General features: G+C 31.9%; 1 protein-coding gene across 1 annotated transcript in view; it reads right to left on the bottom strand.

Annotated features, from left to right (window-relative positions):
• Positions 1–765: 765 nt before the first annotated feature.
• The window catches only part of LOC106111510 (zinc finger protein 177-like), a 59,983-nt gene continuing 44,533 nt past the window's right edge, over positions 766–16,215 (bottom strand). Inside the window, exons 4-7 of the mRNA XM_013293627.1 lie at positions 15,697–15,963; positions 15,153–15,322; positions 1,909–2,074; positions 766–1,495 (exon numbers count right to left, since the gene is read on the bottom strand). Coding sequence (XP_013149081.1) covers positions 1,458–1,495; positions 1,909–2,074; positions 15,153–15,322; positions 15,697–15,963 — 641 coding nt within the window. The 3' untranslated portion in view covers positions 766–1,457. The remainder of the gene's footprint in view (positions 1,496–1,908; positions 2,075–15,152; positions 15,323–15,696; positions 15,964–16,215) is intronic.

Raw genomic sequence — 16,215 nt, forward strand, 5'->3', positions numbered from 1 at the left:
CTACTCGGTATTTGAACGTAGCTTCTATATTTAAAATGCTCTCTATAAATATTCCAAGTGGTAAATTGTGATTGGCCTGTCAGTGTTCTCGATTTATGTTGAAAAGTTGACTTTTAGAAAGACTTTATTTAATTATTTTTATTTTAGTTATAATTTAAATTACTGCCATTTGTAAATTGATGTAATATTTTTTATGATTACGTTTTGCGTTAATTTAATGTGTATAAGGTTAGTCTGGACCTAGATAAAAAATATTTAAGAAAATATACGTTAAATAAAAGCTATTTTGTCTGGAAATTATAAAGGGTCATGTTACTAGTATATTAATATATTACTAGCTTTTGCCCACGACTCCGTCCGCGTGGAATTAAAAAATAAAAGTGAGTAGCCTATGTGTTCTTCAAGACTATCCTCTACATCTATACCAAATTTCACCGAAATCCGTTCAGCCGTTTAGGCTACAAACTCTAACAAACATCCATCCATCTATCTTAACTTTCGCATTTATAATATTAGTGAAATTAGTAAGATTTTGCATATATTCATGTATTATTTTGCATATTTTCATCCTTCTGTCTCTTTACTTAAAGATTTAACTTTATGTTACTTACCATTTGTAATTTTTATAACTTAGATGAGCTTTTTTCATTATCGACATGAAAGTTTCGTAGGCAATGTGTAAATAAAAGAATACTTATGAATCATAATCAATATATTTAATAAGCTTATTGAAATATAAATAGTTTTATAAGTTAATAATTCGTATATAAACTTAATTTGGACGGAACCCATCACAATATACGTACACAATGTAAGCATATTACAATAACATAATTGTCACATAATTACTATGTGGTGCTGAAAATATATATATTTACACAGTTACCGATTATGTACAACATATTTATTTTTACGATTATTGTAAAAAAAAGCGAATTAATAATTCATCTCGAAATTTATACACAATATTTCTTCCATTTAAATACACTAAAAACTTTACCAATAAAAACCTTTTCAAACACTTTTGTAATAACTTATCCCTATAGTGATTACAAGGTAAATTAATTTTATGTGCATAAAAATCCTGAACAAATATTTCAGTTCAAGGCTCTATGACGTTCAGCCAAAAAAACTGCAACAAAGATAACTTCCTGGCTCTTAATTATTATTTTAATTTAAAGTGAAAAAACCCAATTGTAAATACTAATTGTTTATTCCAAATAATATATTATTCTAAATTATATATTTATAAAAATAATTTAACACTTAAATCTACTTAATCTAATATCACACTTTTATTTATAAAGTAACAAGATGTTACAAACTTAGTTAGTAATATTTGTACCATACGTAAATGTATGTATTTATATACCGTACCGTAGATGATTAAATACTGTTCATTATATACATAAGACGGGAAATACATATGTACACCGAAGCGACATCTTCAAAAGTTTTCAGGTAGCATCCCTAGCGCTGTTTCGTTGATGTTTCGCTGCAACAAAAAATAATAATTAAAAAACCATAAGCATTTCTCCTTCATTAAAATAATCTGAATCGGGTGCAGATAATTCAAATTTAATTATTTAATTTTTTTCTCTTAATTCAGATCAAATATATTATTAACTAGTTGTTGCTCGCGACTTCGTCCGCGTGAAATTAATAAATACTAAAAAGCATTAGCCCATGTTACTTAAAGATAAATTAACTTTCTAAGGGTGAAACAATTTTTATAATCGGCCCAGTAGTTTTTGAATTATGCATGCAAACATACAAATCTTTCCTCTTTATAATATATCATAGATTCTACCTGTACAATATTGAATTAAACGTTTTATTCTACTATAATAACATCTGATTTTAACAATATTAGATTTCGTGTGTTATTTCCCTATAAGAAATACTTACCGGTGTGTAAAAATAGATGGTTTTTCAGATTGGTATGCTTCGAGAATCCTCGGGAGCAGATGTGACACTTATAGGGCCAGGATCCACTGTGCACGTACATGTGAGACTTCAAGTCTCCTGGCGTCGGGAAAGACTTGGAGCATAGATTGCATTTATGCGGCTTCTCCTGTTGAAGAAAAAAAATCATTTAGTTATTTATCATAAATTTACTTCAGCTTTTTCTATTCATACAAAATTTAACTGTCGTCAAATGCTTTATTTTTTTAATTACGTTTAACAATCTGAACGATGTTTAGCCGATATTTTAATGTTTAACAGCTTCTTTTTGCTAAACTGTTATTTCTTTATATATTTATCAAAGTGTCACTAATTCAGTATTCGACAGTGAGTCCCTTAAGCATAATGTACAAATCAGATTTAATAACAACACCATCTAAAATTCATGAACTAAAAAATCGACAAAATAACAACGATTCAACATTCCATTGTAAAGCTTAATAAAGCAGCTCGTGATGTTGCACAGAGATAATGATCAGAAAAAAGAAAACAAAACAGAATCAATGTTGGAAGACAATAAAACGCCTAATAATCATCACATCCAATATAATCAAAGTCATGACATTGCACATCATGCGTAGAGCGTGCAAATGAATTTATAATGCGCGTGCGGTGAACAAACCAGTTGCGGTCAGGCCAGAAGTTCTACCGACTGCCGTTGAAGCCGCTCAGATGATGCGGCACTTTTAACATTACTACAGGATAATTGAAATTTTTAAACATTCTTTTATTTTAAAGTAATGTTTTGTAATATAACAAAACCGACAATAGAAAGAGATATTTGAAATGTTTAATTATGTAATTGTAAAAGGTAGAATATTAATAAAGACAGGCCCTTAACCTTAGTTAGTAGGTAGCGCATTGTGTACTACTGTCCCATAATCTACTAGTATTAAAAATCAACCAAAAAAATTGGGAAGCACCTGCAAGCATTACCTTTCGGATAAGAAAAGAATTATCAAAATCGTTCCACTAGCGGCGGAGTTATGCCGTAACACACATAAAAAAAACATACAGACGAATTGAGTACCTCCTTCTTTTGGGAAGTCGGTCAAAAATCTGTACAAACTAAAGTTTGAATACTGATTTTTTAGGCGCAATTATTATCCATGCGATAAATTTCTTAATTCTTTCCCCAAAACACAATTATTACGCAAAGAATATGTATTTAAAACTGTTCTAAATTCAAATATTACCCACAATAGTAATAACCAAATGAATAAAGAAATTCTTAGACAATAGCGGCATAGATTAGAGAGCATTAAAAGTAAATGTTTCTACCAATTTTGACGGTATTTAAGTGGAACTACCGAGCATCTGCGGTAGTTCGTGTAATGACCATTAGATGGACACAAATGACAAGTGTCCCAGTAAGTAAGAATACGGTAAATGACTAACGATTCTCATTATCATAAATTGTATCTAAAGCTTAGGAAGCACGCATATAAAATCTGTTCTGTAATAAAAATACAATAAACATAGATAAAGGAGTAATTATGCTGTAACTGAAAATCAATATATGAATAACTAGTTTTTGGTCGCGACTTCGTTCGCGTGGAATTAAAATTAATAATAGTACTTAAACATAGCTTAATGTAACTTTCTTGTGGTTTAAAATTTTTTGAATTCGCTCCAGTACTTTATGAGATTTCTTACATATAAAATACATTAACACTTTTTAAACTCTCATTTCCTCTTTTTAACACTAGTATAGATTTGTTTCTATTGAAATCTCTATTTTTTTTAACAGTGGTAGAGCCCACTTTAACATCATCGCACGAATGGATTGATTTGCCCGGTGCAATACCACGACCATACAGAAGACAGGGGTGAAGTGGGTGCAATTCCGCATTTCGTCTGATGAGTGTGATGCCGGAGGTGATGGTGGAGGAGACGCATGGGAAAAGAAAATATCCTCTTTATGTGCGGCTCATCCTTCGTCTATCAAGGGTAGGCAACGCAATCACCTTCGCGAATGTCTATGGACAGCGGTCGCTTCACCATTTTGGCGGATTCAGGTGGCCGCTTGCACGTGTGTTACCTTGCGATATAAAAAAAAATTAACTTGTCACGTTTAACCGTAACTTCAAAATGGGTGCCAAACATTCGCTTAACATGTTAATGTACTCGTATATGACTAACAAGCATTCATAGAAATAAATCTTGTATGTTCTTACTTCATTGATAACAGTGATTGTTCAATGTCAAAATCATACTAATATAAATGCGAATGTTTAGATGGATGGATGTTTGTTAGAGTTTGTAGCCTAAATGGCTGAACGGATTTCGAAGAAATTTTGTATAGATGTAGAGAATAGTCTGGAAGAACATATTGGCTACTTTGTTTTTTTTTTTAATTCCACGCGGACAGAGTCGCGGGCGAAACTAGTTTTCATATTTTATACAATAATTAAGTCTGAATTTAGATTGTGGCCAATTATAACCACTTTTGAGCTCTCAATATTAATATCGGAGTATGAAATAGAATTATAATAACCGGGTACCCTCCCTCTTTATAAAACCAGTGCACGATAATTAGACAATATTATAGCATTTAAAGAACTGTTACTTGTTACGAAGACAAAATGTATTTGATTTTAATTCCTGTTATTTTATAGTTTTTTTTTTTTTTGATAGTCAATCTTAAAACTAAATGATACGTATATCTGTACTCTATACTAATATTAAAAAGGAAAGATTTGTATTTTTGTATTTTTGGTATGAATTCAAATAACTCAAAAACTACTGGGCCGATTTTAAAAGTCTTTCACCGATACAAAGGTAATTGATCGGTTAGTGATATAGGTTATTTTTCAATTTTACGCAGACAAAGTTGCGACCAACAGTTAGTATTTTAGTAATAACTAGTATTTTAGTAATGATAGATTTAATACTATTGTTACTTATCTAGTATTTAAATATTACCTACGTTATTTAGATTTAACTAGCTTTCGTCCGCACTTCCGTTCGCGTGGAATTAAAAAAAAAACAAACGTGAGTAGCCTATGTGTTCTTCCAGGCTATCCTCTACATTTATACCAACTTTAGGCTACAAAGTCTAACATCCATCCATCTAAACTTTCACATTTATAATATTAGCATGAAAAGTATCAGTATGAAGTATGGTAAAAGAGGTTTCATCTGTTAAAACTTCTGTTTATTTAACTATTTAATAATACTGCATATTTTCAGTAGTCGTTATTATTAAATAACACTGAAATAATAAATTTATAGGTGTGAGTATTAACAGTTACTTCATTTCCTCTGATCATATGTTAATCAAGTCCAATAATCCAATTTCGTTTCTATACATCCTCCCATTTAATTTTCGCTAGCCCGCCCATAATCTACACGCATCAAAGAACCTATAATTATAGTCGGGCCAATTTAAAAAGTGCCCCCGTAATGTATTCAAGCGTGTTAGTGTAAGCCATATTTTATACGGACGGGTTGCTTCCCCAGTGGCTTAATCAACTTGGTCCAAAAAAAACGTATCCCAACATTATTTCGACCTTTCTCGCTACCGAATATTGCAATATATAAATCAATAAACAAAGAACCATTAGTTGTCTGACAATTTCCGTTGGATAAATCACGGCGCGCGGCAAAAACCTGGCCCGTCTTACGTACAGATAATGAAGGAATCTTTTAGAGCGGGCGCACACTGTTGACTAAATTGTCGCACAATGTTGCGATTGTCGATTGTTTAGTTGCACAACTAAAATTCGAGTAGTGTCCGTACCTCCATATAAGCTCATAGGAATCAAAGCGCAATTAAACAGTCGTGCGATAGTTTAATCAACGGTGTGTGCGCACTTTTGAATCACGAAACAAACTAATAATACGGTATGAAATATTAAAATTGGATTTTAAAACTCAAAAAAAAAGACAAAGAAATATTAAATCTAGATTTGAAATGTCTTACACATCACCGATTTAAACTATTTTTATTATTAATTCGAATTATTAATAGTAGACTTATCAATTTAAATGAATGAAAAAGGATCACTCCGTATAATCCACTCTTGATAGCTAAATCGTTCGTTCGATCACCGATCCGTTGAGGGTTCGTATCTCTTCGGTACAGTGACGTATGGTCAGCTGATACGCAGCGCCGGCTTATGGAAATCGAATGCAAATTCAAAGCCCGGCGCTTAATTTACTTAAAATAAATTGATGCGACGCAAACTCGCGTGCGGGGCTATTAGGTTACCGTATCGTTAGGGTTTTTGCCCGAACCGAATACATGCAGTTGATTTTGACTTAGTAAGAACTTAAATCGTTACATTAATTATATAAAGCTACTGTTTTATAAATACGCAGAAATGGTTTTAACTATAATAATGTTATAATGAGAAAAGATTTTTATTTTATATGTATTGAAATAAATCAAAAACTACTGGGACGATTTTATTTTTTTTTACACCATTTACAAGCAACGTTATCAGTGTAACATATTTATTTATATAAGTATACAGAACAGCTAACTTAACCACACAATTACATAGGAAAATAGAACAAGTATATATAAAACCGATAAATTAACGATTAGGTGCATAACCACATTATCAGAAACAATTTACTGAAATTAAATTTTAGTTGCTAAAGTTAAGTAAGTAAAATAGACTTTGTTTTTATTATTTTTTTAATGTCACGAAGTCGCGAGCAACAGCTAGTTTTAGATATAGGAGCAAAGTATATAGAACAAACTTAAAAAAAAGGTGACATTTAAGTAGCGCGTATAAAAAACTAGGGGACGATTACGTAAGAATTATTTTGTTCGAATTCTACAGTCTATTTGAATAAATAATTATTGATGCCTCAATAAATATCAGTACAGTTCTAATCTTTTAACCTTTACTAATTAATAACTATAGCCCAATTATCTCAGTACCCGACTAATCAATATCGGAGTGTCGGTAGAATCTTAAGACAAGACCCACATTAATTGGTCCCTCGTATCTTATATCGAGTTATGATCGTCTCCGGACCACTCGAAGACCACGGACTTTTTATTGCTAAGTAATAAAGAGTTCCTTGATGGATCACCGTGAAATTCAAACTGCAATATATGAATCACAACACGTAGATGCAAAATATTACTCATATTACTACTAATAAAATAGTTATGGTATTTGATAATATTGAACACCCTGTAACCTTCTTAGCGTTGATAAAAAAGTTAATAAAATACGTATAAATTGGTGCAAATATTTTGTTATCTCATACTTCAACTAATGTATACCGTTTACTTATTGAACGAAATTAATTCTTTTAAAACTAAATGTAATGTAAACAATGGATCGTAACGTATATTTAACTATGGAAGTCTATGGGCAGCGGTCGCTCCGCTATTTTGGCAAATTATGTTGGCCGCTTGCTCGTTTGTCACCTTGTACTTAAAAAAAGGTAACTGATTCCAAAGGTTGGGATAACAAGTGTGATCTCAGCCCAGTCCATTGGCTATTTCATTAAGTCTCCGTGGAATAATTTAATCAGTACGGACAGCAAAAGAACGATAAAGCATGATTGATAGTGTTATGTGGTCGATGCAATCGCGCTGACCGAGCCGGGTTCAATTTTGTATGCGTTTTATAAGTGACTTTTTATTTAATCGACGCCGAGTTTGTTTACGATAATTAATTTGGGAGTTAGGAGTGATTTGATTTGCCTTTTTTTAGGAATATATATTTCCTTGGTCTTACTGGTTATGATTAAATTAAACTGATTCTTTATAATATGTGAACTTATATGTTATTGTCAAACTTGGTTAATACCAGCAACTTCGTAACCTTCAACTTTCAAAAAGAAATATTTTTTAAAATGTTATGTCAAAGGAAAAATAATATAATTTAAAATATAAATCAATAACTGTATCATAAGATTACAAGATCGTATACAGGAATTTTAAAGTTGACAGCTTAAGCGTTTTATAAAGAAGATTGAAAAGGGCTTCCATTATTCCATGTTTTAAACTAAAATAGCATCTATGTCGATAGACTTAAGTCTTAAATTTCCTTGTACTTTGAATTCAATTACGACTCTGAATTGCCCAGCCAAAAGGTCTGCACTAAGTACACGTCTCCACAACATATTTTAATATTCATTTAACGTGCCGCCACTAAAAGATAATGTCACAAGCCACGTGTAGTACTATGATTGAAGTATTGCCTTCTATTTAATTAAAGACTTCTCTATCAAGTGACAATGTTACACCATCCATCAAATTATCAAAAATCAATTGCTAATTCTTTTAGATTCATAATATCCTTCATGTATACATATAATATAATTGGAATATCTGTTTGTAATATGATGTATTTGAAGATGAGGTATTTGCGTTGCTGATAACGTAAATCGCATTTAAATTTTTTTGTCTGTCTGTCCGCAAGCCGCGTTTGTTTCGGGTATTCTCCGAAATGGATGGGCCGATTTCGAGCGGACTTTCACTAAAGGGTAGTTGACATAGAAGGGCATATTATATGCTACTTTTTTATCTTAATATTGCGAGGGCGAAATCGCTGGCAACAGCTAGTTTGGTAATAAAATATGCAGATAAGAATTATTCCTTCAAAAGCAATGATTCTTACTTGATAAAGAGTCCTATTCAGAACAATACTACTAATTTTTTTTTAAAAGAAGTTCTGATTTTATACATTTTTAAACAGCTGTAATCTAAAGATAAAATGTGGCTGAACCGTAATAAACATTGTTTTACAAGCAATTACAGGTAAGTTCCGCAAACTCGCCATTACGATTGACACATCTGCATTTTTTACGAATAGCGAACGTTCTGCCGACACTGCGCTCAAATGAAGCGGAAAATAGTATTTATCTGCACGCGTCGCATAGCAATAAAAACAGACAACTAGTGTGACCAAGCAAGATTTATTAATTCGGGACCTTAAAGGAACATAACAAAAGTAATGTTTGAAAAATTTTTAACAAGATAACTTAACACCTCATTAATTTTGGTTTAAGAAATTATTTTTAGAAAGATATGATGTTTATCGGTTTTAATATTGAATATGCTTTTTCGTTAGTAATAGCTACGATTTTTAAGGCATTCGTGTTTATTTTTATTGATATGATTTAAAGGTGGAACCCGCGATATTGTCACCTAAACAAACAATATAAAAGTCAAATTATTTAAACTTTCCTAAGACATTTTTAAAACTAATTATTTTACAACTGTTACTCACGTCTTTTCATTCAGTGACGGCACCCGGCTGTGCGAAATATATAAGTCTCCGAAATACGAGAAAGGTGGTCACAGTAGTTAACAAAATGACGCGGCACACGCTCAGTGTGGCTGATTAAAATGAATTATGATTGTTGGCGATACAACATTGGTCATTATTTGTAAATCAAGTGTATTGTTGAACCTATTGCGTGGACGGCACGCGATCCTTGATGACTGTTTGATGTGAAGTCGACAATTAAAAAAAGAATGTTAAAACAATAGTTGTATTATAGTGTGCTGCTTCATCCGGTTTAGACACACGCATGTCATAGCTCAATATTAGAACATGAATTTTCTTCAAAACTTTCTTTAATTTCTTTCCAAAGCATGGTTTATTTAGCGATAAGTTTGCAGTAAATACTTTGCAGTTCGTGAATTTTTTGTGTCTTGAATTTATGTTTTTATTCTCTTTATTTTAAAAATTCCTTAATTCGGAATAGCTATAAAAATAATTACAAGTAATACTTTAAACAAATGGTTTTTTATAAAGGCTTAATAAAATTAAAATTACCAATTTAAGGAAACTAAAAGAGGTTTTATTCTTAATGAGTTTCTCATTTGTGATTTGAAACAATAAAAGTCGGCTATGGCTTAATTAAAATCTTCAATTTTAATGTTTTCGACTTCTCACTCAAAAACTAAATCATTATTACCAGCTCACTATACCTTCCCACCGATGGCTCGGAACCTAACTTAATAAGGGGTGACTAGGTCATAGTCAACCACGCTGGTCCAGTACGGGTTGCTTAACTTCACACATATCTTTGAATTTGTTTGAACGTTTGTTTTTGAATGTTTTCCTTCACCGTAACAACGAGTAAATTATGTACATATGAAAATTCGAAAAATTAAAAATCAAATTGGTACATAGCGGGATTCGAACCCAAGATCTGTAGATTACAAGTCAAGTGCTTAAACTACTGAACCACCGACGCTCATAAAAAAACTTAATAAACACGTTAAAATTGTATCGTAAGTAAAATAAAGACAGAAATTAAAACAAAAAAAAATACCTAGTTAGTGATTCTTATTTTCATTTACAACTTAACCAATAGTTAAAAAGTTAATACTACATATTAAATGACTCAATCAAAACAAAAATCTCTTTGCTTCGCCGAGAGCAAACAAGTCTAATTGCGTCAAATAATCGTTAGTGGAACCGATGATTGATAAAAATATTCAATAGAAAATTTATATTGCCACCAATCAGAGTACAAACTACGTCGTAATACGGTCATAACAAACTAGAAGTTTGTAATCGTGGATAAAGTACAGTCACCTCCGTTCGTAGTATTACAATTACAAAAAACAGAAAGACAGTTACGCTTAACCTCGGACAATGTACAATAAGAATGTTTTAGATTTATTTATCGAATTTAAATACTGTGCATCACTATAATACAATCCTGACTATTGTATGGTTTAAGACCGACCGACATTTAAAGTTTTTAAAACGAATGTCTCATTCAATATGGGACATCTTCAACAAAGGTGACTGTACTTTCGAAAGTATATTGAACCAATAAACGTGTTGATTGACTTCCTGCCTCTTAAATCCCTACTTCATTTTGTCGTTTGATTTCTTCAAATAATTATTTATGACTTACTTTTATATGTCACGGTAAATGACCAATATCCGTTATTACATACTTTTAAGCCGCAGTTAAGTACAGAGTACATAATCTACTTGATAAATGTTAATTATTAACATTAACTAAATTAAATGTAAACTAGTAATAGCGAGTTTTACTTTGATTATGCAAATGTTAATGGTATTTATAGTAATAAAAATCAATTTTCTAAAGACTTGAGCAAAGCCTGTCTAATTTAATTGTAAAAAGCTATTACCCTAAGCTAAGATTTATGATGTACTTGAGCAATTATCTCATTTTATTTTTTATGTCATAAATTTCAGCAAAACGCTTCTTGATAAAATGTGAAAGACTTATGGCCGGTTTCCCAGGCACTTTTAACCATTCGTTAGTGTGTTAGTTCGATAGTACTTTACTCCTTTGAAACTCAGGTTAACATAGCACTAATGAATCGCTAAGTAATGACAAAATAAGTTAAACTTCAGATACCCAGAATTAATTTGATGACTCTTTTTCGAAAGAATTTAACTGCATATACACAAACTTTTATTGGTCACTAAGGGAGAGACTTATTTTGTAAAATAATCTTAAAACAATGATGTGGTAATCATAAAAAATGTCTAACACTCGGGATTTGTTGATCAACATTTTTTTAATGTTCGCACTTTAAAAATTCGCTCGTAATAAAAACTGATATTACCTAAATATAATTAACGGATTTTTTACTTTTACGATTTTTAAAACCTTATTGCGAGAGCAGGTGCGTCAAACGAAACACACCGGTCCTTTAATGAGATTATAAAACAATATGGCGCCGGTTGTAAAGGCGGGAATTCGTTTTTTGAATATGTAAATCCTTTTTACAATACCACGACTACAACAAATGCTTTCAATTTTTAACGAACTTTCTTAAAAATTCAAACCTTACAAAAAAAACAAGAAAAACTCGTTATGGCTTAGCATGCTTACTTTCTTTGGATGTATTACGTTCTATAGAAAAGAAACAATTAATTTTTATACACTAAACATATAAAAAATACGTTTTTTCTACTGTTTTCTACTCTACCCGTTCAAATCTCGCTAGAAACTTGATCCTATAGTCACCAATTGTTAGAACAAAACGGTTAAGGTGAAGGAGTGACAGACGCGTTGACAGAGAACAAATAACGAAGCTTTAACAAGATCAGAGTGTCAGCGACATGCAAATTGCGTCGACGCTTTTGGATAAATGTAACGAAACTTACAAACCCTATGTTGTTGCGAAAACTCGTAGATTCCTTTCAATTTAAATAGAGTAAAAAGAGATAGACTGGTTTCTGGCTTTGTTGTTTTGTTTTTAATTTAGTCTGCTATATTCTATACAAATGGTGTTCAATTTTAAATCGTAGTAATAATCCCGTGGATTGACACTTTTATTTTAATATTCGAGATGTATATTCTATTATTCACAGTTCCCGTGTTTCTATTATTTCATCCAGAAGAATATAATGTGTTTGCATTCTATTGTGTATCATTCTTTGCATCTAGCCATTGTGAGAGATGCATTATTACTGAGAGTTACATGAACCATGCGGTAAAGACCAATTTAACCCATTTCCTTGACATTTGATATTCATTTGCGTATAAAATGAGTAACGTAAAACCGCACTCAAAATCTTAAATAATAACAAGTCATAGACAGTTAAGACAGTCACTTAGGATAGATTTTATAACGGTTCATAGAAATGTATGGAAGAGCAGTATATACTGTGTCGACCCTTCATAGGGATAAGGGCAAGCTGATGATGGTTAGTACATTTTTTTTTCAAATGTACACTTAGACTATTAGTGATAAATGGATTATTCCCATCAGTCAAACCACACTGTCCCCACGTGAGAATAAAAAGTTTCATCCGTCCCACCTTTTAGTCCCCTATCACCAATAAGGTGACAATTGGAACCGTTATGAAATAAAATAAGTTCTAACCGTCCCCTTGTCGCAAAATGTGGGACGGATGAATCTTTTTAACCTAACTTGTTCTTACGTGGGGACAGAGCGGGGTGAAGGTTGGGAATAATCCCAATTACTCAGTACAGCGTTTACAAAATTAAATACAGTTCAAAAAAGGTACCAACGTATAAACCGAAAAACGTTGTAAATATCCGAAATCGTCTTATTCCCACGAAGGAGCAAGGAACCGTGTCTTGATACTGAAGACGTCGCGACCAACGGAGCGTGGCTTCACACGCTCGTGTGTGAACCGTCGCCGCGCCGAGATGACCGCGCCATTCGATGCTCTACCGTTTTTTATGAACATATGAATCTGTTTATTTATAACAAATATGATAGAGATATATTAAATTCAATTGATACTATTGTGTGTTTTATTTGTAGACCATTAGGTTAAGTACAATTAATTTCTTACAATCTTTAAGAGTAAATAAGTTAAAATATTTTAACGCGATATACTCGTAGAAGATGTGATGCCTCTTGGTGCAATTTTTTAAGACTTATAACTGTGCTGGCTTAATGATATCATAAGACATTTTCATATTTCGTGAAAAGACTCTTTAGTACCCTAAAATTACTGCGTAAAGATATATTACTAAAATCTTCTTTTTTAATATTTAGGATTTACATTACATACAAAACAGTCCGGATAAATACCAATTTCTTAAATCGATATAATTATTTAATTCATGTCGCAAGAGTCTCGCATCGATGCATCACAGCCCTTGTTCCCACGGTGACCTGACCCGGTAATTCATTGGCCCTTACTACGCCTTAGACCTGTGACCACAGGTGCTCCTTAAGAAATAAGGGCTGTCAGGACGTTAATACCCTAATTTTAATGGACCATTTTTTATGACATTGAAATTTGTTCAAGACGAAAACTTTTTTTTTATTAGTTTGAAATATAATTATTTACTTACATGGCGATTCTATCATTAGTAAATTCTTGTTTATTTCAATCAATATATAGAAATACCAAATAAATAAAATACAACGGTAAACATAAATCTAAAAAAAACTAAGTTATTAAACCTTAATGCACAAAACAACTAGTTAAGTGAACAAGGACACGATTTGTAATTTATAATTAAAATCAGAAATTAAGTTACTTCTTTTGACAGCCCTGTGCGCACTGACCGTGCACTGTTGTGTGATTTTCTTAAGTCGCGGACACATGAGGTCATAGTTAAGTAAAAACTTTAAGGGGCGTTATGGGAAGTGAGCACGGTAACATCACAGTATAATGTTCATAAAGCTTTACCGACCTGTACATAACGCTACAGAATATATTAACATAGCTTATTAAATTGGTAGATTTAACTTTTTATTCTGAGAAAATATCGCCTTTGTTTCAGAGTTTTTGTGACAAAAACGTGAAAATTCAATTTTAATTTTATTGTGATTTTCAAACTTATAAATTTAACAAATAAATTAATAAAGATTGCAGTGTTCGATTACAGAAAAACTGCTTAAAGAGTTGATACAGAACATTTTTGATAGATGTTTGGATTATTTTTTTTATGTTAGTTTAATTAAATATATATTTTAATAATTAAATTTTTATCTAACAATGTTATTTATTTACCATTCTTGCATAAGATACGGACAAAAAACCCTAACTTGGATCGGTGCGAAATGATGTTTTGTCACGGAACATTACAAGCGGGTAATTAAATGTACACGTAAATATGAAAAAATGTAATTATAAGAAACATCGCATAATGTAATGCAAAAGGATATGCTAAGGTAGCATGTGAATTATCATTAAAAAAAACTGTAATAGCACCATCTATTGTCTTATCAAGGATAACCTGTTTTTATTTAGTTACGCAAACCGATTGTGTTCGTGAATATAAGTTTCCGCGATTGAGAAAAATGTACAAGAAATTGAATATGATTTTCTTATGTTATTTATCATGATTTATTTTACATTTTACATACTACATTTTTTTATTAAAAAAATTTGTACAATAAAATTATTTAAACTAAACTAAAAACCTTAGCTTTAGACATTAGCTAAGACTTATCCTCAAATGTGAATACGGTAGTAATTTGAGTATATATTGGTAAACTGTTATAACCTTATTTTAACATCCCTGTTTGTTGAACAAAACCGTTAAATTTTAACGCCTGTAACACACGATCGAAAAATCGAAAGGGATTCGAAGCAAATATTGATATACAATGACTGCATTTGTACACGATCAAACCATTTAGCTGATAACAGCAAGCATTACAAGCAAATTATGTTATATCATTGCTTCGCGTTACAATGTTTTTTTGTTCTGATTCCGTAGAAACAGTATCCTGGAGGCGTTAAATCTGAAAATATATTACTATTTTGAGACGCATATCGTACCTTTATGTGTGTCATCCGATGGTAGTACAAATTGGAACTCGCAGTGAATCTCTTCCCGCAATGTTGGCATTGATGTGGTTTCTCTCCGGAGTGTATCCGTCTGTGAGTGTTCAGGCTGCTTGATGTGCTGAACCCTTTGTTACACACCATGCACACGTGAGGCTTTTCACCTGAAATAAATTTCTATGTGTATAGTCTGGAAAGCTGGCCGTGTTCTAATTTAAAGACTACAATCGTTTTAACATTTTTAAAGCGTCATGTAATTAAAACCAATACAACTGAGCTTATAAATGTGTCCGTACGAAAAAAAAATTATACAGGGCTTGTTTATTTTTATTATTGTTTGCACTACTTACTGACTATCTAATTAGTTATTTGTAGGAAGAGACGGAGTTTGTATTGTCGCAGTGAACAAGGTATTTTTTCCAGAAGTGGAACACAGCGGATTTCCGCTACTGTACATTGGCTATTTTCAATTTCTCTGACTAAGGCATTTAATGTATTTGTAACAAATTTTGTAAAATGTTAAATTAAAATGCTATACCTGTGTGAGTTCGCATATGTCTTTTTAACAGTGACGGTCGATCGAAAGCTTTCCCACACACTTCACAAGGCAGCAACGCTCTTTCAGATTTCGCCGGCCTTCGTTGTATTTTAGGCGTCATTTCTAGTAGTTCACTCGATGAGCCTGCTGATGATGACGTCAGAGAGTCTCCGGACACCGATTTGTGCTCATCCTCAGCACCAGATGGCGGTGATATCGGCAATAGTACTCGAGATAGAAGAGACGTGGATAGATCTAAAGGAGAATCTGCGAAGGAAATGTTTTATTAATATTTAAGAATAAATTTTTCTTAATATTAGTATTGTATAATTGCGAAATCTTAGATCGATGGATGTTTGTTAGAGTTTGTAGCCTAAAGCTGATCGGATGTCAAATAAATTTATATGTAGATGTCTGAAAGAACACATAGGCTACTTTATTTTGTTTTTTTTAATTCCACTTGGGTGGAATAGCAGGCGAAAACTAGAATTCAATATGATTTCTCATACTAAAAATATA

This window comes from Papilio polytes, unplaced genomic scaffold (genome assembly GCF_000836215.1).
Source record: "Papilio polytes unplaced genomic scaffold, Ppol_1.0 DF824158.1, whole genome shotgun sequence".
NCBI lineage: Eukaryota > Metazoa > Arthropoda > Insecta > Lepidoptera > Papilionidae > Papilio > Papilio polytes.